This window comes from Mya arenaria, chromosome 3 (assembly GCF_026914265.1).
Source record: "Mya arenaria isolate MELC-2E11 chromosome 3, ASM2691426v1".
Taxonomy (NCBI): Eukaryota; Metazoa; Mollusca; class Bivalvia; order Myida; family Myidae; genus Mya; species Mya arenaria.
The window spans coordinates 85,627,254-85,654,355 of record NC_069124.1 but is presented as its reverse complement, the minus strand read 5'-3'; the positions used below and the strand labels follow the sequence as shown (position 1 = coordinate 85,654,355).

Genomic DNA, 27,102 nt, shown 5'->3' with positions numbered 1-27,102 from the left:
CTGAACTCAAGATTGGTTGGTTCATGCAAGACATTTTCTTCATTTATATTACTTTTAAATAGGTTTTCAAAGTGCTCTTCCCATTGTTGTATTGATATTGGGTTACCACATTCGGTGTGAGTTGTCATTCGTTTAAGTTTTACCCAAAAGTACTTTTGATCATCGCATGTCGATATAAGTTCATTTAATTCTTTATCATAGAATGTTTGTTTTTTTCTTGTCGCATGTATCGCTGCAAAGCAGGTCTCATAGCAGCATGGTAATGCTAATTGGAGGCTACACAAGCAGCGCTATATTACAGGTCGCGTTGCAGCATTATCATCCTAATTGGAGGCCACACAAGCATCGCTGCAAAGCAGATCTCATTGCAGCATGGTAATGCTAATTGGAGGCCACACAAGCAGCGCTATATTACAGGTCGCGTTGCAGCATTATCATCCTAATTGGAGGCCACACACGCATCGCTATCAGCAGGTCTTATTGCAGCATGATCATTTTAACTGGAGGCCACACAAGCAGCACTATATTGCAGGTTGCATAGCAGCATGGTAATGCTAATTTGAGGCCACACAAGCAGCACTATATTGCAGGTCTCATTGCAGCATGGTAATGCTAATTGGAGGCCACACAAGCAGCGCTGTCTAGCAGGTCTCATTGCAGCATGGTAATGCTAATTGGAGGCCACACAAGCAGCGCTACAAAGCAGGTCTCATTGCAGCATGGTAATGCTAATTGGAGGCTACACAAGCAGCGCTATATTACAGGTCGCGTTGCAGCATTATCATCCTAATTGGAGGCCACACAAGCAGCGCTACAAAGCAGGTCTCATTGCAGCATGGTAATGCTAATTGGAGGCCACACAAGCAGCACTATATTGCAGGTCTCGTTGCAGCATGGTAATGCTAATTGGAAGCCACACAAACAGCACTATATTGCAGGTCTCGTTGCATGATGGTAATGCTAATTGGAGGCCACACAAGCAGCGCTACAAAGCATGGTAATCATAAAAGATAAATTGACCCATAACGAAATAATAATAAATCAGATCAGAATAACACAAACTTATGAATCGCCTTTTACAAATTACGTACCATGTGCATATAACACAAGTTAATCATTTAGAAAATAATCTTAAAATTGAATCCGATATTGTTAAGACGGAAGAATGAAATTGAATACAATGCAGAACGAAAAGTCATGAAACAGCATGCAAGAATTTAACAACATCAAACAAAACATATCGTCTATTGAAAACCAGAACATTCTATCTGACCAATTTTGCAAAAATCACTTTTTTGCATTCTTAGATCCAGAAAATGCGGATACACATTGTCTCAAAATTTCAGACCTATATACCAACTATATCAAAAGTTATTGATAAGAGATCAAACATTCTATCTGAAATCAATCACTTTTTTGTAATGCTAGAACAGTGTATCGTCACATGTAACATAAAATGTCACAATTTTCATTAAGAAAATTGCCAGTCCATTTCATTTGGTCATAGAATGGTATGCTTTTACAGTTTTAAGAATTAAACAGGCAAATGCTGTCTACCAGACTCTATCATCTGAGTATGAAAGTATCTGGGTTTCATTAGAACAGCCCATAACATCATCATATTTTACAACCAGAACATTTTATCTCAGATACACATGCATGTTTGACTAAATGGCTGATAGAAGAGTTAGCCACAACGTTGTATCTAGCGATGAATGGTTCTGGGTTTATCGTATATCAACTTAAATGAGTTATCAAGTGAAAAGCAGACACTATCATTTACGTATGAACTATTTAAGCATATGTGTGATAGCACTTGACAAGGCTAATTGGTGTTAATAACATTCTATATCATGTTTCATGTGGAACTGGTTTTTGTCTTGCGAAGTGTTTGTTTAGAGATAAAAACCTCACAAACCGCAGAACTGTATAGAATGTGGTCAGGGAAGGATTTCGACCTACAAAAACTAAAAGGTAAGCATATTTACTTATAATGATTGTTATTATTTGTGTTTTCAATGTAAATATACTAATATCTTAGTTTAATTTTACAATTAACCCTTAGCCTGCTACAAAAATTGTCGTCTGTTCACCTGCTTCAATTTTAAACATCGACCTAATCGCTTCAAATTTGAGGGAAATATTGACCGAGTAACTCTGTGTCTGACCGGAATCAAATATGTATTTCAACTGCTTTATTACACAACAGGTTTTTTCAACTCTTAGCCTGCTTATCCCGATCATAAAAAAATATGGAAACAACTAAGATTCCGGTTATTAATTTACTCTAAATTCATAAGATTTACGTTGAATTGATTTTATTTATATACTACGTTTATGTAAAAAAAAAACATTGATCTTCCAAAATGCATCCGTCATCCGTGATATAAATTCACGGGCCCTATTGTTTCAACAAGTGGGCATTTCGCATAGCAAGGAATATTGATGACGGAATCGAATGGTGGTAGAAAACACACTTGGACTAATAGTAGAATGCTATTTTTTGATTGAACGCATAGTTATTTTTGTGCAATAATGCCACATGCATTCCTAGAAAAAAACACACTTGACTGCAAAATGTTGCAAGCGGTTTAACCTTAAAAGATTTGTTCATACCGTCTCCATTCTGAGTACACAAATACCAAATACATATAACCAATTGCCAATGTGTCATGATTCCAGATGTGGTCGGATGCAGACGACGAGATATTAATTGAAGCTAGCCAGAAATGGGATCATATCGCACAAGAACAGCCAAGCCCTGCAGGCGTTCCATCAGAACAGCAAAGCACTGCATACGTGTTACCAGAACAGCAACGCATATCAGACGTGCTACCAGGAAAGCAAAGCACTGCAGACGTGCTACCAGAAGAGCAAATCACTACAGGCCTGTCACCAGAACAGCAAAGCAGTGCATGCGTGCTACCAGAACAGCAAAGTACAGTAGGCGTGTTACCAGAACAGCACAGCACAGCAGGCGTGCTACCAAATCAGCAAAGCATATCAGACGTGTCACCAGAACAGCAAATACCAAAACAGCAAAGCATATCAGGTGTGCTACCAAAACAACAAAGCACTGTAGGTGTGCTACCAGACCAGCAAATCAATGCAGGCGTGCTACTAGAAGAGCAAATCATCATATCAGGCGTGTCACCAGAACAGCAAAGCATATCAGGCGTGTCACCAAAACAGCAAAGCACTGCAGGCGTGCTACCAGAACAGCAAAACACTGCAGGCGTGCTACCAGAACAGCAAAGCATATCAGGCTTGTCACCAGAACAGCAAAGCATATCAGGCGTGTCACCAGAACAGCAAAGCACTGCAGGTGTGCTACAAGAACAGCAAAGCACTGCGGGCGTGCTACAAGAACAGCAAAGCACTGCAGGCGTGCTACAAGAACAGCAAAGCACTGCAGGCTTACTACCAGAACAGCAAAACACTGCAGGCTTGCTACAAGAACAGCAAAGCACTGAAGGCGTGCTACAAGAACAGCAAACCACTGCAGGCTTGCTACCAAAACAGCAAAACACTGCAGGCTTGCTACCAGAACAGCAAAGCATATCAGGCTTGTCACCAGAACAGCAAAGCATATCAGGCGTGTCACCAGAACAGCAAAGCACTGCAGGTGTGCTACAAGAACAGCAAAGCACTGCGGGCGTGCTACAAGAACAGCAAAGCACTGCAGGCGTGCTACAAGAACAGCAAAGCACTGCAGGCTTACTACCAGAACAGCAAAACACTGCAGGCTTGCTACAAGAACAGCAAAGCACTGAAGGCGTGCTACAAGAACAGCAAACCACTGCAGGCTTGCTACCAAAACAGCAAAACACTGCAGGCTTGCTACCAGAACAGCAAAACACTGCAGGCGTGCTATTAGAACAACAAAGCATATCAGATGTGTCACTAGAACAGCAAAGCGTTGCAGGCGTGTCACCAGAACAGCAAAGCACTGCAGGCGTGCTACCAGAACAGCAAAGCGTTGTTGGCGTGTCACCAGAACAGCAAAGCACTGCATGCGTGCTACCAGAACAGCAAAGCACTGCAGGTGTGCTAATAGAACAGCAAAACACTGCAGGTGTGCTACCAGAACAGCAAAGCATGTCGAAAAAAACGAAAAAACAGAAAGAGGAGACCGACACGAACAAAACTGATATATATTTCTACAGATTCTGATGACGATGTTCCTCTTAGTGTGTATGCTAAGAAATGCAGAATAAATTGTGACAGCGGCAGTGACGAGATGTTTGTTCCTAACTCAAAAGATGTGAATTCTACCGACTCAGAATACTCTTCCAATCTTTCAGAATCAAGTAAAAGGATTTACATGGCGGAAAAAAGGTTTAAGAAAGAATGGAATAAGGATACAAAGCACAGTGAAAAAGCAAAACTTGCCACTACATCAAAAAAGACAAAACTCAAAACAAAAAGGAAACGTTCAAATAGTGATTCAGCTATTCATGATGCAGTACGTCTAAGTTTTCAAGAAGAAGTTCTTCGGACAACACTCATCGCTGCAAATGAAGGCCGTGTGGATCAAATATTAAATACTGAAGGATATGAACGCATACAGGTGCCCCCGCATGGCAACTGTTTCTTTGAGGCTGCATGTGTATCCAATTTGATACCTGAGTCCCCTAGCCAGCTGAGGAAAGCATTGTGCAAGCATCTTGAAGACAACATTCTTGAATACATGGGATTTCTAATCAACAAACATGCCCCAGAGAGCCAAGAAGAATTTGTGTGTGAATATTTGAGCGAAATTGAGCATCTTAAAGAAGATGGATACTGGTCAAACAGAGTGGCGGACCTACTTCCACTTGCACTAACAAATTATGCTACGTGTACATTAACACTATTCACAAGTAAGCCTGATCAGCCAAAGATCATCATCGAACCTAATTTGGTAGGAAATGTTGACAATAGGAATCTTAACTTGGCATATATTTCCATTCCATCAGTTCTCGAACATTATGACGCATGTAGGGTTTCTTCAAGCGGTTGCCAGACCGAGATGTTAACGGCTACAAAAGTAGTAAATGAGCAAGATGAAACACATACGCCAGTGAAAAGTCAAACCCCGAAAAAGGCTGCTAAATTTGTGTCGCCAGTAAAAAAGCATTTGTTCAGAAAGAAAAAAGCTATGCCTCAACACTGGAAAAAGAATGTAAGAAAAAGGTTAAGAATATCTGGTGAAGAGTACATTGCAACAACAGGGAAAATGGTGAAGAGAAAGGACGTGAAAGAATGTAACTGTGCAAAATGTAAATACAAATGCAATAGCAAAGTGTCATTTGAACAAAGATGTGCGATTAGAGACTTATACTACGGACTAACGTCTTACGAAAGACAAATGGACTTTTTATGTTCAAATGTCCAAGAGAAAACTACAAAATCCTATGTAGATGATACAGGAATAAAAGTACAGAAAAGAAAGCAAGTTGCAAGATCATATTCATTTGTGGTAAATGATGAAAGCATAAGGGTTTGCAAAAAGTTTTTTCTCAGTACTATAAGCATAAGTCAAGCAATTGTAAATCAAGCTCTTTCTAAAAAAGTTAGTGGTCATTTTCAAGGCAAAGATGAAAGAGGGAGACATAGAGCACCAAATAAAACAAGTGACGGAATGTTAAATGAAGTAAGGGCACATATTGAATCTTTCCCAATCGTTGACTCACATTATACAAGAAAATCCACCAAACGACAGTTCCTCCCCCCTGAATTGAACATTAAGAGAATGTATGAGGCATACATACTGAAATGTGCAGAGAAAGAAACAGATGTTGTCAAGGAGCCAATTTACAGAAGGGTTTTTAATGAGGAATACAACCTTTCCTTTCACGTCCCCAAGAAAGATCAGTGTAGCCTATGCAACAGGTACAACAACGCAAAGGCAGACGGAACACTTAATGAAGAAATGAAAAAAGAATATTTAAATCACCAACAAAGGAAAACATCAGCAAGGGAACAAAAGTACGAGGACAGCAATAAGGCAAAACAGGACAACAAGACTCACACATGTACGTTTGATCTTCAGTCAGTGTTATACACACCCTGCTCTCTGGTAAGCCTGATGTATTATATGAGAAAGCTGTGCTGCTATAACCTGTCAGTCTACAGTGCCGGTGACAAAACAGCAACATGTTTTCTGTGGTCAGAAATTGATGGGAAACGGGGATCCAACGAGATTTCTACATGTCTAAACTTGTATCTGTCAAGATTGAATTCAAGGATCGAACATGTTATTCTGTACTCCGACGCTTGCCCTGGGCAAAACAGAAATCAAATTGTGGCGACAAGTCTGTTACATTCTGTATCAACATCACCAACTATTAACACAATCGACCACAAATTTCTCGAGAGTGGACACACTCATATGGAATGTGACTCAATGCATTCGGCAATCGAGTTCGCCAAGTCAAAAACGAAGATATTTGTCCCAAGCCAATGGGAAACTGTCCTATCTATGGCGAGAAGAAAAAACCCATACCATGTGGTTGCTCTGAAAAACTACGACTTCAAAGACTTCAAGGCAGTAAAATCATCACAAACAAAAGCTACAAAAACTGAACAGGGCACCAGGCTGAAATGGACATCCATGAAGTGGATGCGATTTTTGAAGAACGAACCCGATGCATGCTTCTTCAAGTACAGTTTTGACAATACAGAAGAGTTTCAGAAGGTTAAGCTTGTAAGTAAACGCGATATTCACCAAGTACAGCCCTTGTACAAAGCAAAGCTGCCAATATCAAGTGCAAAGAAGAAAGACCTCATCACTTTGTGCAAACAAGGCATTATTCCGACAGAATACCAGGACTTTTACAGGGGTTTATCGGCCAGTCAAAGTGTAAAGGAAAGGTTACCAGAACCTGATAAGGAGGAATCGGACGCGGACACTGATGTTGAATAAACTCGACATGACAATGTTTCAATTATCTTAACACATTTATTCCCTGATTAAACCTGAGTCGAATTGAACTAAAAACATGACTGACAATAATGTTTCTAACACAAATGGTATTGTCATGAGAAAATAAATCCATAATGTATTTCTAAACAGAGGGCAATTGGGCATGTAAATGCTTCAAATCTGTTAATTTTAACGTAGCTACATCCAATCTCATCTCAAGACGATGCTGATAACAATCATTTGTAATAATAATATAAAAAATATAATCACTAGCATGAAAATAGTATCCTATTCAATAAATGACATAATGGTCAATTTCTCATGACAGTAGTCACTTTAGGCAGTTAGGTCTTATGAAAGGGAAATAAGTTTAGACTCACCTTTTGATCTAATAATTAACAGATATCTTAAAATGATACAGGTCATAAGTTTGTTAACATAAATCAAACGTACATCATTGTTACGTGTTATACATTAATGCTTACAGTTTACAGTGAAAGTGCATTGTCAACATAAGTATACTTATGGTTATATTATAGCTTTTTAACAAGTGGAATGAATTTACATTAGTACATGTATGTGTAAATCTTGCCAAAGGAGCTTAGATAATGTTTGCTTTACTACTGTTCTTGTTTCCAAAGGTTAAATGACTGTGTCTTGAAATGACTATTGAGGTTTATCAGTATGACTTAAGACACATGAAGACTGTTGGCAATATGTCTTTATGATATCTGATAGCTACAAAATCTTTGAATGACCACTGACATTTTTGTCTGTATGAAAACAGATCATGAAATGCACTTGAAAAATGTCAATTGGCAACATGCATAAAATTATGCATGGCATGAACTTGCATTAGACTAAAATATTATTCTATTTTTACAACATGTATAGTGAACCAGTGGAAAGTAACACATAAAATACAAAATACACAATCAAAACTTCTTTCTTATTGAAAACTGAAATTGAGAGCACATTACTCATACTAAGGTATCGTTTTTCCAAGCATTATCATTAATTTTAGTTTTGATTTTTCACCAGATAATATATTTAAGCACGTCATAGAACATAAACAGTATGCTTTTGTCACAACCAGACCGTAGTAACAGTACTTACACTGTTCTGGTCTCATATTGTATTGTTTTAAGGTAGCTGTGTTTCTTTCCAGTCCATCTTATCTCTGTATAAATGTATCTAGCAAAATAAATAGTACTTAAAAAGTATGCTCTTTATTATTCTAAAATGTGTCATCTTTGAATGACACATTTTGTCACATATTTTGTCTTGTCAAAGAATTAGATTGGCTAAAAGCAAGAATATTGTATCACAAGATGAAATACTCTGGCATTCAAAATCGCTAGTTTTATATCAATTTTTTTTTTTGCTTACACCTTTCATTTCCAGATGCAACATTCTGGTTGTCTAAACATAACAATAGTTTTCCTGATTTCATATGCCAGAACATTCTATCGTGAAATAAAACGTTCTGGTTAGTTCAAAATGTCGGTTCCAGTCTCAGATTTAGTATGCCAAAACTAAAAAATCAATTCTGCCTCATAATGATCATATTTCAAAATATTTTCAACAAAAGTACATGCCTATGCTTTAACCATGTTACAAACATTCATGATGTGAAGTATTTAATCAAAAGATTCTGAATCAAAAGATTTTAACAGTTTTTAGTGATTCCTGAAAAATTTAGAAATTTGCTGATAGAAGGTTCTGGTTTTCAATAGACGATATTTTTCAGTTGGGTCGAATTAAAACTTTCAATCTTACCAACACATATTTGAAAAAAAAAATACATGTCTGAAACAGTACATTTCGTCGCAAATTGCAATGTGAACATGTTTTGTTTTTTTCTGATTGACAAACATGTTTCAGATAGTGTATATGTAAACAGAAGTTGGTGATGGACAACACGTGTATATGTTCAGGTTTCCAGTACCCCCTTAAAAATGCCGAACAATACCGGTACAATGTTGTGTAACGTCTTCGGTACGACGCGGATGAGGTAGGAAGCAAGGAAGTGTTTATAGTTCCTAATAATAATAACTTCATTTATTGTAGATAGCACATTAATTGAATAAAATAGCTTCTTTCAGGGTTCCCACGCTACCGGGAAAACGGGAAAAAGTCAGGAATATCGAAAAGTCTGTTGCCGGTCGTGAAAATGCCTTGAATTTTGCATTAACAGGTTAAAATCGGGAAAAAGCCGGGAAAAGTACTAAAGTTCGAACCGTTTTGGTTACGAAACTAGTAAAAGTAAGTAGTCTCGATCATCTAGACGCTTGCATCTGACACTGTTCTGTATTGAATTGACTCTGATCAGAGCGGCTGAATGATCGAGACTAAGAAGGTATCCGTTACCACATGTAAGCGTTTATTGATCATGATTAGTAGCTGTGTCTGCACTGCCGTCAGCAAGTTATTTTAGACGAGAAATTGGCCGCAGTTCGTCGGGATTCGCTTTATTATAAGCTGTCAGTAAGTATCGTAGATGATATCTACAACGATCTTTTTAGTCTACAGTATGATATTGATCATGGATATTATATATATATTATATTAGCGATCTCTGCATTCATCGAAAGTTATTTTAAACGTGAAATTGGCCCTAGTTCATTAAAATAAACTTTAAATACGCTGTCAATAACATACATGAATGCTAATTGCAATGATCTCACTAGTCTGCGAAGTGCTACAAAGCCTGACAAATATTTGCTATTCCAAGTGTGAATCTATGAATGATGCCTTTAGACTGACCTTGCTCGTATTTATAGACATTGAGAAGACCACAGTTCTTTGGCCAGTAGACATCATAGTAGTTTTAAACTTGTGCAAAAAAGTCACTTATTTTGCATTTTCACTCATGGTTGAAGCGAAGAACATGAATTGATGAAGATTGATGTTCAGATATAGCTGTATTGCATGCTCACTGATGCAAGTAGATTTTTTTTAAAGAGTGTTAAGCTCTTTTAAAATGACACTGGATGTTATGAGTTCAAGTTGTTCAATAAATGTTTAAAGCTTCCCTCTCACTGATTGAACAATTTGACAGCTTTTTTACTTTTGTCTTGGAACCAGCCAATTTTGGCGAAAATCCATGAAAACCAATTATATAATATTATAAGACTGCTGACAAACAATAGATCGCAGATATTTATATTTAAGTTCAAAAATGGATTTTTTATGCATTTTTCTTTAACCGTTAGTAAACCATAAATCATAAATTTTTGAACGGAAATATGAAAATCAGCGATCTGATCTTTTGTCAGCAATCTTTTATCGTTGGTTTGCAGATATTTACGTCAAAAGTTTCTCTATCTAAGACAAAAAAATAAAATAAGTTGTTAAAATAGTATATATCTATGAGAGTGCAGCTTTAAAAAATGTCCAGAACGTAAGTTTTTGTTCAGAGAGTAAAACTTTTTTAATGTGATATTTGATTATATTTACCTTAAGCATGCATTTATCAACTAATTATGAAAATTGGTATTGTATACAGAGATCAGCCGGCACCAAACCATGCTGGCTGATCAGGGTCCGCACTGTTCTATGCACAGATAGTAGGTAAGCCTTTAAGTGTCCAAGCAGCAAATAGCCTAGACCCTGATCATGGCAGCTGATCCGTGTCTACACTGTTCACAGAGGCCAATAGTATTCAGCATGCTAAAGGTTAATCATGTTGTTCAATAAATGTCTAAGAAGTTCAGAACGTGAAAGGTTTTGTTTTTGAGAATGTCATTTGATGTTATTTTACAAGTTGTTTATTAAATGTTAAAAATGGCCAATTAATTTATTTTAGCATGTTAAAATGTTAACAATATTTCACTGAAATGTTACGTTGTAATAACTGTGAAAAAAGGTTGAGAGAAAGTCTGGAATTTGCCAAAAAGGACCTTGAAAAAGTCTGGAAAAAGTCTGGAATTTTCCTTGCAGAAAAATGTGGAAACCCTGTTCTTTACAAAACGGCTTCCATAAAAAGAATCAACAACAGCAATAGAAAACAAAAACAAACAAAAACACGCTTCTACACGTGAGACATCTTCACGTGACAAATAAAACGAGATTTCGTTATATATAATCTTCAGAAAACGCTCGTGAATTTATAATTGTTCATGAATGACATTTATTATTGTGTCTCTGTTTTCATACATATTTAAAACAATTTTAATTCCGATAACCAATGTTTGGAAATGTAAAAGATATATTTTAACAAATATTTAAAAGAATGTCTTATGTGTACTGTTGTTCACTTCCAATTTTTACCACTATTTGGAAAGGTTTTCATCATATACTTGTAATGCTATTGGGAAAGTTTGTAAAAGAAGTGGGTATTTACAAACGGAAATAGAAATGAAAAGTTTCTAAATGTATAATGGCGCTTGGTTATTTAAGGCTTGATATACAATCACGCCACTGTGATACTTAAATCGGGTTACAAATGTGCACCATCCCAGATTATTGATAAGTGACATAGAAGGAGTTTCATTACGCTTCTGTAATAGGATTCTGGCTGCTCTCTTGTTTAATTCTAAACATGTTTTTTTAAGCCTCTAAACGCGCGTTAGATGCCCAAACTATAACACACACACAGAGAGAAATAAATCTGTGTCAGGACACATAAATTGTAATATTATTTATTTTCATATCTGTCGTTAGGAATGTTTTCAATCTTTTCAAGATATTAAAGAGGGACGTTTACTCCCAAATAATATTTTCCACAATTAATAATTGTGTTTTAATATTCCAAAAAGGATGAATAAATGTCGAAAACAACGGTTCTCATGAAGGATACCGAGTTGAATTTGAAAGAAATGAGCATAAAACCCGGTGTATCTACCTTATGAGACTATAGTAGATCACAGTAAATCTTTTAGCATTCACCAATCATTTAACATTTTTGCTCATTCCGCTATTAAAAATACGATTTTGTTATCAATAATTAATATTTTTCATAAATGAATTATTTAGTAAGTAGTTTAAGGTTTATCAGTCAAAATGTGTGTTTGTTATACATGTGTATGTATCGATTTTGAAAAAGAGTGTCACTTTATGTGGCTTATCAAGTTCGTCTGCAAACATTTAATAAGTGAATTCAACTGTAGAGTATCGTCGATGTAAGAGCAAAGGACTGAATATTTTAACCCAGATTATTAGTTATGTAATCGTGAAGAGATGAAAAAGAATTATTTTTTTTGTTTTAACTGGTGTTTATGCCATATTAATTATTTGAAACATGGTTTTACTCTTTTTATACTTTATTTCCTGCAAGTTAGACTTAATGTCGCCAGAGTTGACCAGTTAATGCCGATTGTGCAGGTAGGAAGTGATGAAGTTAGAGGTTGTGCAAAGCACATAATGGTCCTTAAGATCGGTGATTTATTTCAGTCTGAAAATATAGTATCATCAATATTTTAAGCCATCTTATAAAGCTGACTGGTTACTGTATAAACGGAAACGTGTGTGGCAATATGAAATACATGAAGTAAGGTATATAATATGGGTATAGGTTATAAGTTATAAAAGGTTGGACGGAATCACCGATGAAATGCACAATTTGTCCAAGATAAGTTTATTAGTAAAATGGCAAGAAATTCTCTAATAATTCGCATCGATCGAACAGGTTTGACATTTGAAACCGTTGATTAGGAAATTATTCACGCTTGGCATTAAAGAGATCGTCCGTAGCCGTTCTGACATTCTATCTGTGCAAAAGGTTCATTATCGGTGATAAAAAGAATCAACGGAGCCATAATTAACTACGCCGTATTAAAATATCATTCATCAACAGGAATTTCGGAAATAAGAAAAACATATAAATACCGTCTACATATTTTGCAATAAGCTTGCTATAAGGATTGAACGCATTGTTCGTGTTAGCATGCTGTATGAACACATCAGGTCACGCTTGCTAATTTTCCAAGGTGCGCAAAAAGAATGCGATCAGTCCATATTTTTGTATTTAAGCCAATAATTATTACGATTGACAATTAGTAAAATTTTGTTGTGTTGAATATTTATTGGTCAAGAAGGATTATCGACAATATACGTTTGTAAAAACGAATTGCATACATTTGTAACGTCGTAAACAGTTGGTTAAATGACGTCACACTAATCAAATCATAGCACGTAATTAAAATATATAATGACGGCATAACCCCTTGCGGTTCATACATTGTTTTGTTTATACAACAAATATAGGATGAGTGGTCATTTACTAAAATTGCAAAAAAACAAATCGCCGAAGCTCGTATTCCATCAATTTTAGTAAAATTTGTTTAATAAATTTCGGATTGAATGATCACGAGTGTGAATATCTTTTTATATCAGAAATACTAATGTGCAAGTGCCAATTTACAGCAATAAATACATAAAATGTCGCAATTTCAATGCTGTTTATGAATGACGTAACGTCACACTTTTTGAACTGTTATTACACTAGTATCATTTCAAAAATATGACATTATTTCATAATGGCGACTTAGTTATGATATAGAGGATAATGACAAAAGTAATAGTTCACCAGTGGCTTTGCTACGAGTGAACTTTTTACTTTTGGTGTTCACGGGTTGATATATATTGCAATCTTACACTAAAACAAACATTTTTTTTCTTTTCATTTCATGTTAAACAATTTACAAAAACAAAACAAAATTTAATTGATATATGATAGGAAAACCAAACGAAATTTCGACCAAATGACGTCATACTAGAACACATTGTATATTTCCCGGCTTTGTATGCGTTTATGCTACCATTTTTTACAATGAAACGGGAACTGAGAAAACAGAGAAACAAATCAAACGGTGTGTTTACCGAGATATGATCCGCCGTTAAATTTCAATAAACCACCGGGAAGCATAAACTAAATAAACCAGCATAATGTGAATATTACCATTAACATTTAGTTAAGGAGAGTGCAGTAAGGATAACCCAATTAATTGTGAGAATATTCTTGTCGCAAAGTGATAGATATGTCCTCCTTTGAAGAAGATATCGTTTTATAATGGTAGGTTTCGTAGGATTGTGATTCAAAAATATATTTCAAAGAACCCCGATCAATTCCATTGTAAGATTCTATCTTGAGTAAATAGGACAAATGATATCGGTAAAATATGCACACATGCATAAAGACACATGAGTACAGTAAATTTCTATCTCTATTTCTTGTTTACTGTAAAAGTGTTTCCCGGTTGGACAGTTTTGTAACATGATCGTTCAAGCCCCATGGAAGATGAATCACGCGCCAGTTGATAAAAGTTTATTGTATAGTTTAAGGTTTTAATAATCTAAATAAAAAAAATAAAACATGACGTCAGTGAACACCGACGTGCGTGCGTTTTGGTGAAGGTATGCACGAATCTAGTATCTGTTTACGGTCCAGATTGGAAATTCCGACTTCCGGACACGTCGCATACTTGGTAATCCTTTTTACCTGCTTTCGTCCGTAACCTTCGGTTGTATATTCCAATCTCGACCTGAGAGTCAAATCAAATATACTTAGGTATCTTAAAAAAGACAGCACTAAGAACAAGTTAACTGGATTTGAATCAAGTACTTATATTTTAATATATTCGTATATGTATATACATGAGAGGCAAGCGATAAACTTACTCATTAAAACCCCAGACATGACCTGTCCAAAGAGAGATAATATATATCCCAGACATGACCTCTCCCAAGAGATATAATACGCATATATAAACTTTACAAAGGCGAACAGAAAGTAATCTTCTCACGCAGACTTAAGCATATAGAGTAATTAAGCAAGAAAAGAAGCGACTGAAAGAGTTGTAAATGTATTCTTCGCTCTGAAACGAGCTCTTATAGAAGTTGTTGATTTAACAAACATCATAATTCATATCTACTTCCAATAAACTCCAAAAAATAACTCCGTCGGATATTTATAGGTTGTTGGATTTATGTTTGAATGTATACACGTGATCTGCAGAATGGATATCCTTCTTATAATATACACAATCGTACATTTCAACTTTTTTGGAAAATCGCCTTAGTTCCTAACCTGATTGCTAGAACTATCGTGTGAATCAATTTTTACTGTTATATATGACTTTTAAGGTCTACTCGCTCTTTACGGTGTATTATGGCTTAATCCCATTCCATTCCCCATACAGAGAAAAGAAGACATTAGAAGCCGAACGGGAGTAATTTACTCTCCTTACTGGAAAACTTAAGAGAGCAAATAAGCCCCTCCCCAAATAGTGATTGTGCAACAACCATGAATGATATCTAAGGCGTTTCTCAACCAGGAGAAGAGTAGAATCAGGAGTCAGACCCGGATAAATGGGGGCCGACAAGGCGTGGTTGGCTTGAAATGTTTCCTCTCCAAGGCAGATCTAGTGCCTCGTCTTAGACTATTGTCATATCCTAACGAAAATTATTTATATTGTATCAACAAGTTTGATGCCTGCTCGGCTGTCTGCCCATGGGCATCCTCATTCTAATAACACTAAGTAGATTGTTCTTAAATGAGTCTAAACTCCCATCACAAGTACTTAAGATTTTCGCTGATATTTCTTAGCCGTTAACCTTAGCCTTAAATCGAAGACAAAATATTGCATTTGTACTGACTATGTTATTTTTGCATGATTGTTTGTGTTTCTAAGCTGTTTATGTGAACTTGGTGTGTTGTTGAAGTTTTATTTGTCGTGACCTTTGTTTCTGTGGTTTTCTTGATAGCATAACACGTTTCAAAATGCATGTATTTTGAGATAAATATCATAAATAACAACATATTCTTATAACATTGCTTGAAAGTTTACTTCCGTAAAGAAAATCTTGCGTATACATTGATAATTTTTATTATCAACATATGATATGCCCCACCCACATGCAGCAAGAAAGAGATTGGTTTATCAGATGGATTCTGAATACAGAATGTAAACAATTCATATTCCTCAACACATCCCAGTACTCGCCTGTCTTGAACAATTATAGGAATATTTAACCTTGTTTGCAGATACATTGTCAATGGTTTCTTGCCCCTCGTTGGCATAATTACTGTTTTGCATTGTTTTTGTGAGAATAAGTTTGTATGTAGAATTTACGTCGAATGATGATAATAATGGGTTCAGACACGAGTTCGTTATCAAAGGGACAGTATCACACATCTAAATTAGATCATTTTAGAAATTACAATAATTTGACTATCACATTAGTAATTCCCTGATATATGATAAGAGTATATTTGCAGAGGAAAAAACTCGATCAGTTTAATTGGACTTTTCTTGGAAAGTTGACCTTTAATTGAAATTTAGTTCTTATACAAAAACGAAAAGATTAATATTTGTTTTGTTTTTTTAAATGAGAGCAAATAGAGATGACGTTTGAAGTATTTTAGTTTCCGTTTGAATTTCGTTTAATTAAATATTTGCTTCCGATTATGGTTATCTTCTGTGCTTGTGAAGGGGTCTTAAGAATACGTTCCTGCAGGGAGCGTCAAACATGAGCCTTTTTGTCTTCCTACCTCTTCCGCTGGCGTGCGTTTGTTTTCCGATGACAAATGGTATGGGTGCATCAGTGTTCTTTAAATAACATGATAATGTGTGTTTAAATATGCGACAAACACTGTTCAAATGTTATATCACTGGTTAAGAGGAAGGTTGGTATTATGATCAGTTATGTAATTATCAATGATACAGAACACAAACAAAAGCCAATGACTGTATTTAATATCATTTTAGTTGAACTAGCAGTTTATTATACCCAATGAATTAAATGATTGATCGAAGTAAAACTTAAGATATACATTCTGATTCAGAAATGTTTGTATTTTGCACTGACAAACCTAACCACATGAGTTCAATAGGTTGGCATTAACATGTCGGTACCTAGTCTGTGACCTAATACTAAATGCATTATCAACTACAGCATCGAGCACAGTAGGCAAACATTTAACGAATACCTTGCTTGGATGTTAATACAAAACACAGTGTCACTAAACAACACAGACATACTTCACATAATATATATTATTAATTTATGTTAGGGTCAGTGTCATAATGTCATTTTGGTAATGTTGATGCATGTAATTTTTATTTAATAGTGTCAATATTTAGGAACAATGCAAAAAGGATTCGAAGGCAACCCACTATTTTTGTTTACTCGTTCTCATCCGAACTCAAACTTCCAGTGGAATACAGGAAAAACTAAACTATGTATAAGACATATTTTAATTATTCTATTTATATAAATTATGTATCAGTAAACGAAATTATGCAAACCAATATGTGTAAAACATACGTCAATACTTTGCAAAGTTGAAAAACGTTACTTTTCCAACCGCTGACCACAATATGTTTTGTATAATGCATGGTCCTAAGTAAATTGAGACATCAATCCTGTTCCACCATGGACTGTCCGGATCAATACATCAAACAATTCTGATTCTAATGTGCGTTTGATAGCGGAATACAAACACGCTTGTAATTATCATTTGTTTGCCATTGGGCGAACAAAGGTTGTATTCCCCAAAAATATAAAAATAAATGGCCATCGGTCAAAGTTCGATTTGGAGTGACTAAGTTAGCTCGTCTTCTTTAAATTGTCCCCGCTTTTGTGGCCAGTGTGGTACATTAATAAAACAATCGGCAAACATGTTCACCTTAAGATGACTATGTGTTAGGCAAAAAACAGGACTGATTACGAACATCTAGGCCACAATTTGAGGGTGATTTTCAATGCCTTAACGGCAAAAGTTATTACTTATCTTCAACATTGCTTAGCAATATGCAGGGTGGCATAGGGATTCATTAATTATGTATCGCGCTAAGGCGAATGTCACTCAATCTTGTTTCATTCTCAATGATATCCTATTGTAATAATACGCTGAAAACAACAGGGACGAGGATGATGCAGAGCGGATTCTTTCTGTCAACATTTGTCTATTGTGGGTTCTATCCGACACCGATGCGGAATCGAACAGTCATATTTACATATGAAATCGGTCGGACAAACAGCAAATATACTAAGCCGTGCTTGTGATTTGAAACCAAAAGAATAACTGAATATTCTTTTGATAAAAACACAAGGAACAAAGCCCCATATGTTTTTTATTCATCTAAGCGAATGAAACAAACAGCAATCAAGATTTTGAAACCATGCAATTTAAACCTTGCTATGTATGTACAACCAGCTATTTACATCCTGTTACTTACGTTTATCTGTTCAAAGAGGAAAATATTTTATTTATTTCTTTTGTTTATAATCTTTGGGATAGAAAATGGAATTCAAGTTCTCGCTTGACGTTTAAGAAATGCTCTGGATTTTATCTATCATAGCAGTTGCATAGAAATTTCCGCACCGGATATATTTTGTCACGCGCACCAGATGTTATCTGGTATTTGATATAAGTGTGTGTTGTTTTTGTGTTATTTCGGTCGGAAAAGAAGATATAATCCATCCCTTAGTAGAACAATATTTATAAAAAAAAACTTGATTCGTCACGAGTTACAACTACAAGTTTTTCCATTGACACAAACCACTAAATCCATGTGAGCTGCCCCAAAGAATCCAAAACAATTTTCGAGAAAATCACGAAGATAACTATTCCAATGCAATGTGAGCTGTCGAAGACTTTTTTTCTTTTTGGAATTGTCAATCTATAATAATCCGTTAATTTTATCATAAAACATACAAAGGGTACAACAAGCAATGTGGTAAATGGTATAGTATTTGAGGTGAATAGTCAATATATAGCAGTATATTTGATAAATTCATTTAGAAAACGCAGGGAAATGCCTTTATTTGTAAAATGAGTTTGAAGCGTTATTAAATAATTATATAAATGGTGCATAATATTAATCGGTTTTGTTCTTCTTTCACACATATAGTAAGTCTTGTAAATACAATAAGAAACATGACTTAATACAATGTTAACAATATTATATTCTTTTGGGGTAATTTTATACCCCAGCACAATGTGCTTAATATTCTTAATATGTTTCTGTATTCTTTTAAAGACTGTCTGAATATCGCTCCAAAAGGTTGACAATGCCTTACATGTAACAAAGAAGTGCTCATAATCTTCTACTTCATTGCAGAATATGCATAAAGGACACTCTTTCACTTTCCAGGTATATAAATTTAAATTTGTTGCTATAATATTATGTAATAGCTTTATTTTAAACTGTTTGACTTTATTGTCCACAATGGATTTATGAACTATGTAATACCAAGAGTTCCAGCAAATATGTTCTTGTAATCGTCTTTCCCAATAACCATGAATGTATGGCTTTTCAGCTGTGTGAAGTTAGCTAAACATACGACGTTGGACATTGGACATTCAAGATCGAATGTTGTGCTGGCACGACATTGGACATTGGACATTCAAAATTGAAAGTCGTGCTGGCACGACATTGGGCATTCAAAAATGAATGTCGTGCCAGCACGACATTGGACATTGATCATTGGGATTTCAAAAATGAATGTCGTGCTGGCACGACATTGGACATTCAAAATCGAATGTTGTGCTAGCACGACATTGGACATTCAAAACTGAAAGTCGTGCTAACACGACATTGGACATTGGACATTCAAAAATGAATGTCGTGCCAGCACGACATTGGACATTGGACATTGGGATTTCAAAAATGAATGTCGTGCTAGCACGACATCGGACATTGGACATTCAAAATCGAATGTGTTGCTAGCTCGACATTGGACATTCAAAGGTGAAAGTCGTGCTAGCACGACATTGGACATTGGACATTCAAAATCGAATGTTGTGCTGGCACGACATTGGACATTCAAAAGTGAAATTCGTGCAAGTACGACATTGGACATTGGACATTCAAAAATGAATGTCGTGCCAGCACGACAATGGACATTGGACATTGGGATTTCAAAAATGAATGTCGTGCTAGCACGACATTGGACATTGGACATTCAAAAGTGAATGTTTTGCTGGCACACCATTGGACATTGGACATTCAAAAGTGAAAGTCGTGCTAGCACGACATTGGACATTCAAAATCGAATGTTGTGCTGGCACGACATTGGACATTGGACATTCAAAAGTGAAAGTCGTGCTAGCACGACATTGGACATTGGACATTCAAAAATCGAATGTTGTGCTCGAACGACATTGGACATTCAAAATTGAAAGTCGTGCTGGCACGACATTGGACATTGCACGACATTGGACATTCAAAATCGAATGTTGTGCTGGCACGATATTGGACATTGGACATTCAAAACTGAAAGTCGTGCTGGCACGACATTCTTTTTTGAATGTCCAATGTCGTGCCAGCACGACTTTCAGTTTTAACATTATACATTGGACATTGGGATTTCAAAAATGATTCAAAATCGAATGTTGTGCTGGCACGGCATTGGACATTTAAAATCGAATGTTGTGCTGGAACGACATTGGACATTGGACATTCAAAATTGAAAAATTCAAAATCGTGCTGGCACGACATTGGACATTCGACAGTCATAAATGAATGTCGTGCCAGCACGACATTGGACATTCAAAAATGAAAGTCGTGCTGGCACATTCAAATTAATGTATGACATGTTTTATGAATAAATGTTTTCTACCGACTTTAAATTAATTCGGATGGCATGCAATTTTCGGAATTATTTTTTTTGAGATATTGACTTAAAATTATTTGAAAAGGGCTAGAGATCACAAAAGCAATGACTCATTATAAATTTATAAACACCAAGAAAGCATTGTCATTACGATTCCATCGCAATATTTGGAACTTAAGCATGATTCAGATAGACATGATGTCACATATGCAGAGAAAGATTCAAATGAATATACTTATGAATGGTCGTGGATTATATGTAGACAAACAGTGATAATGCTTTCGAAATGGCATACTTTTAATAAGCTTAATTGTTTACACACCACTGCTACACATCTAGTACCATTTATAAACGAAGTGAAGATAATTATATTCACAGTATATGATGACATATGGAAAATATACACATGCATTGATGATTCCAAAAAATATAAATGTAATCGTTCCTACATCTACTTTATCTGGTTTTACGTATTATAACACGAAATATTGTCAATGAGCCGATTAAGTAACCTATTACTGCCTGTCGACTTATTTTTTATCGATATCGACTCAATTAGTCACAACATTCGATTTTGAATGTCCCATGTCCAATGTCGTGCCAGCAAAAAATTCGATTTTGAATGTCCAATGTCCAATGTCGTGCCAGCACAACATTCACTTTTGAACGTCCAATGTCCAATGTCGTGCCAGCACAACATTCGATTTTGAATGTCCTAATGTCAAATGTCGTGCTGGCACGACATTCATTTTTGAATGTCCAATGTCGTGCCGGCACGACTTTCACTTTTGAATGTCCAATGTCCAATGTCGTGCCAGCACAATATTCGATTTTGAATGTCCAATGTCCAATGTCGTTCTAGCACGACTTTCACTTTTGAATGTCTAATATCCAATGTCGTGCCAGCACAACATTCGATGTTGAATGTCCAATGTCCAATGTCGTGCTAGCACGACATTTATTTTTGAAATACCAATGTCCAATGTCGTGCCAGCACAAAATTCGATTTTGAATGTCCAATGTTCAATGTCGTGCCAGCACAACATTCGATGCTGAATGTCCAATGACCAATGTCGTGCTAGCACGACATTCATTTTTGAAATACCAATGTCCAATGTCCAATGTCGTGCCAGCACAACATTCGATTTTGAATATCCAATGCCCAATGTCGTGCTAGCACGACATTCATTTTTGAAATACCAATGTCCAATGTCCAATGTCGTGCCAGCACAACATTCGATTTTGAATATCCAATGCCCAATGTCGTGCTAGCACGACATTCATTTTTGAAATACCAATGTCCAATGTCCAATGTCATGCCAGCACAACATTCGATTTTGAATGTCCTATGTCGTGCCAGTACAACATTTGATGTTGAATGTCCAATGTCGTGCTAGCACGACATTCATTTTTTTTAAATACCAAAGTCCAATGTCCAATGTCGTGCTGGCACGACATTCCTTTTTGTGAATGTCCAATGTCCAATGTCGTGCCAGCACGACTTTCACTTTGAATGTCCAATGTCCAATGTCGTGCCAGCACAACATTCGATTTTGAATGTCCAATGTCCAATGTCGTGCTAGCACGACTTTCACTTTTGAATGTCCAATGTCGTGCTAGCACGACATTCATTTTTGAAATACCAATGTCCAATGTCCAATGTCGTGCCAGCACAACATTCGATTTTGAATGTCCAATGTCGTGCTGGCACGACATTCATTTTTGAATGTCAAATTTCCAATGTCGTGCCAGCACAACATCGATTTTAAATGTCCAATGTCGTGCCAGCACAACATTCGATGTTGAATGTCCAATGTCGTGCTAGCACGACATTCATTTTTTTAAATACCAAAGTCCAATGTCCAATTTCGTGCTGGCACGACATTCATTTTTGAATGTCCAATGTCCAATGTCGTGCCAGCACAACATTCGATTTTGAATGTCCAATGTCGTGCCAGCACGACATTCATTTTTGAAATCCCAATGTCCAATGTCGTGCTGGCACGACATTCATTTTTGAATGTCCAATGTCGTGCCAGCACGATTTTCAATTTTGAATGTCCAATGTCGAGCCAGCACAACATTCGATTTTGAATGTCCAATGTCCAATGTCGTATGTTTAGCTAACTTCACACAGCTTGGCTTTTCATAGAATTGTTTGATATATATCTGATATATCTGTTTATTCGTCATGTTTTCTAGAGATTTGTCTTGACAACTGATTAAAAGTTTTGTTCTAACCACAGTCCTTGTAGATATATTTGTTCTTAAGGTTTCTTTCCAAGTGTTAGGCATTGCTTGTTTTAGCATATTCACTTCTGCTATCCAATTGTGTCGAAGACTTAGGAACAAAATGTGGAACATTCTTCCAACTTTTCTGAATACGTTAAACAAATCTTGAGTTTTCTAAAGTTTCGCACTGTTTTTTCCAATTAAGTAGTAATATCTATTTACACATGTCGTGATTAAGAATTAATGACTAAGGCCCACAAAGCTTTTACTGCATTCCTTTTGTTTCAAGCTATAACACTGCTAAGTGTCCATGCTCATTCTTTCGCCAATAGGATCGCCGGACAGATTCACATGTAGTCATTAAGATGAGCTCTAACACCAAAAACTCCATTAAGCAGATAACAAAACAGCCAGATTTCTACTAAATAAAGAAAGCAACCGTCAAATCTCCATTTAGTCATTAATTGGGAATATTCAGTGAGTAATTTAGCAGCTCGCGCATGTGTATACGCCCATTCTAATATAAAGGCATTCGCGAGGCATTCATCACTGAACACAGTAAAACATTTGATTTTGGTCTTAAAAACAATTAGTCCAAAATGTCATTGACAATTTATGCATTGAAATTCTACCTATGCTTAAAATACGTCGTTTTTAAGTTCATTTAAGCACTGCTCGACATTATGCCGCTTTGTCTTAGATAAAGTACAATGATGATGATATGGTATGTGCCTGTCAAAAGCAATACAAAAGTCGAATAAAATACAACAATAAAAAAAATGAAACAAAACCAGGCTTTCGATGATTGACAGAAGAAATTCAGCCTTCGTGAGATTCAGTTTCACTTGGGTTTTTAATTATATTTTAAGTAACAGTGAACTTGACCTTGACCCTTGGGACCCAAATGCAATATCCATATTCCAAGTTTGGTCGCAATATGTCAACCCTTACTAAAGATATTCAGTCATAACCGTTTCTTATTCTGTTTTTGTAACATTGACTTTAAACCTATGAGCCTCAAACGCAATCACATGAAAGGTCTTCATAAACTCTTCCTAGATACCAAGTTTGGTCAAAATATGTCAACTGAATATATTGTATAAAATATGTTTCTGAGTTCCAACCTTATTTTTATTTTTAGTATCAGTCAACTTCACCTAGATCCTAGGGGCCTCAAACGCAATCCCACGAAGGTCTGCACAAACTTTTATTGTAAACCAAGTTTGGTCACCATATGTAAAAACCTAACTAAAAGTATTCGATACCATATTTTAGTTTGACGACGCCTTCCCACTAGCCCATCCGAACAACGACGTAGGTCATTCTTTATAATAAAGTATGGAGGACAATGGATATTATAGTATTTGAGATCTGAGTTGAAATTGCTTTTTAAAGATAAGAAGGTAAACAAAAGTTTCGTTTGTTACTTGGCCATGTACTTCAAATATATACACAACATGTAGTTAAAGTGTAATGTCCAACACAAGGATCAGTAGGTCCAACATCAAGATCTCCACGTGTCATGTAGTAACCGTTTTCACACACCGTTCTGTTAAACCCACCTGAAGTCCCATAAAGAACACATGATGTAGTGCCTTGCATGATCAGTCACAAGAGCGCCAATAATTGGATAACGAAAATTAAAGGTGTTGTATGTGGAGAGCTTTTGGCCCAAATTAGGAATCATAGGATCGAGGAATTGGGTCCCCATATGGAACTATATACAAATATTCATGACAATGTGTGATCAGGGATAGTTTGCCTTCATGGAAAATATGGGAGTAACGCTAAGCATAATGTGAACACTATGAAATCTGAAACAGGAGGTTTAGGTATCTATAAAAAGTCATATTTATACAGATATTAATTGACTTTACTGAGCAGTTAAACACTGGCAATTGGAAAATGGCTCTTAGCTTTTAAATGGCTTAATCATTATTCAATTATTTGTGTGTAAGTATTCATTGAAAGGGAATACGTGTTCAATTATAACACGGCTTTCAAATTACTATTGTGGGACAACGTTGACGGTTGGACAGTGAGGTAATGGAGGGAAACAAAACGAATGCTCATTCCGCGGACCTATTTTTTACGTTTGGTTTATAGGTCCTTGATCATTGTTTTGAAAATTATTTTCTATGGTTTCTTCGCCAAATTCTACACTACTGCAAAATTGGTCCATTACGCTGAACTAGTACTTTGAACGATCGAACAAAGTCGTCATATTTAACAACAAATTGATCAGTTGTTCGTCCGATTTACCGCACCTTTTTATCCGAAATGCAAAAAAGTACTTTCATTTTTTGCGCCCGAACCTACAGTTTTACCGAGACTGACGATTTTAATGTGAAGGTGGTGTGTTGTTGATATATTGTTTGTCGTGAACATTGCTTGTGTTGCTTACCTGTTGGCATAATACGTTTCAAAATGCACGTATTATGTGATAAATAACATCAGATTCTTTTATCATTGCCTGAAAGTTTGTGTCCGTAAAGCAGAACTTTGTATACATTTATATTATTTATTATCAACAGATGATCCGATATATGCCCCATCCACATGCAGCAAGAAAGAGATTGGTTGATCAGATGAATTCTTAATACAGAAAGTAAACAATTCATATTCCTTAACACATCCCAGTCCTCGCCTGTCTTGGGCGACTGCTATGAGAATGTGTTACCTTGTTTACAGATACATCGTCGATGGTACCTATTTTCTCGTTGGCCTAATTACTGTTCTGCATTGTTTAAGTGGGAATAAGTTTGTAAGTGGAATTTACATGCAGTAATGATAATAATGATTTCAGACACGAGTTCGTTATCAAAGAGAGATTTTCACACGCCTTATTATTTCGAATTGCAGAAAAAAAGCAATGCTTTGACTATTACATTAGTGATTGCCTATTTTAGAATAGTTTTTCAAAGCAAAACACGCGATCAATTAAATGTGACATTTCTTGGAAACTTGACCTTTCATTGAAATTTTGTTTCGATACAATAACGGAAAAATTACTATTTGTTTTTAAATGAGAGCAAATAGAGATGACGTTTGAAGTATTTAAGTTTCCGTTTGAATTTCGTTTGATTAAATATTTGCTTCCGATTATGGCTATCTCCTGTGCTTGTGAAGGGTTTTAAGAATACGCTCCTGCAGGGAGCGTCAAACACGAGCCCTCTTGTCTTCCTACCTCTTCCGCTGGCGTGCGTTAGTTTTCCCGATGACAAATAGTATGGGTGCACCAGTCCTTCCTTATATGACATGATAATGTGTGGTTAAACTGTTCAAACAGTTATCACACTGGTGAAGAGGAAGGTTGGAAGGCAGATTATTGTATTTAATATTATGGTTTAACTAGCTGTTAAAAATACCCAATGAATTAAGTGATCCAAGTAAAACTCAAGACAAACCGAACAAGAGGTGGTGAGTTAAGCTGGTTTTATCATGTCCTTACCTAGTATGTGCCTTAATAGTTAAGACATCATCAACTACAGGGCTAAGCACAGCAGGCACACATTGAACGAAGACCTTGTTATGAGGCACTCAATTAATCCATTAATTCCAAGTACTATGTCACGAAACAACAAAGACAAACTACACATAACATATATTTATTAATTAATGTTGGGGTCAATGTCATTTTGGTCAGGGTTTTGCATATGTGTTTTATTTAATGAGGTACATTGGAAACTACTTTCGAAAGCAAAGAAGTATTTGTTTATATTTGTTCTCATCTGAACTCAAACTCCCAGTATAAAACACTGGAAAACTTAACTATGATTAAAAAGATATCTTATATATATGTTTAAATATCTAAACCAATACGTTTAAAACAAGCGTACGTCAATACTTCACAAATTGAAAAACGTTACTTTCCCAACCACTGTCCATAGAGCTTTTTGTACAGTACATTGTCCTAGGTAAAGTGAGACATCAATCTTGTTCCATCAAGCACTGTCCAGATCAATACTTCAAACAATTCTGATCCTAATGTCCGTTTGGTGGCGGAATACAAACAATTTTATAATTGTCATGTGCTTGGCATTAGGCATACGAAGGTTGTATTCCCAAAAGCATGCTAACCGGTCAAAGACCGATTTCTGGTGACTTAGTTCGCTCGACTTCTTCAGATCGTCCTCTACTTCGTGGCCGATATGATACATTGATGAATCGATTTAATATTACTTGCCATAAATGTTCCCCTTAAGAAGCCGTTGTGTTGGGAAAAAAACAGGACTGAAGACGAGGATCAAGGCCACATTCTACGGTGGGTATCCAATGCCTTAACGACCAATGCTATTACTTATCTTTAACATTGTTTAACAATGTGCTTGGTGGCATAGGGATTCATTAATTACGTTTCGTGTTAAGGTCAATGTCACTCTATTTCGTCTCATTCCGAA

At 36.0% G+C, this 27,102-nt stretch overlaps 2 protein-coding genes across 3 annotated transcripts in view; one reads left to right on the top strand and one right to left on the bottom strand.

The window, feature by feature from the left end:
- The window catches only part of LOC128229201 (potassium voltage-gated channel subfamily H member 2-like), a 141,406-nt gene that overhangs the window by 99,573 nt on the left and 14,731 nt on the right, over positions 1-27,102 (bottom strand). The gene's annotated exons all lie outside the window — the stretch shown is intronic.
- LOC128226358 (involucrin-like) lies at positions 2,683-4,173 on the top strand. The gene has a single exon (XM_052936237.1). The coding sequence runs from the start codon at positions 2,683-2,685 to the stop codon at positions 4,171-4,173; it is 1,491 nt and encodes a 496-aa protein (XP_052792197.1).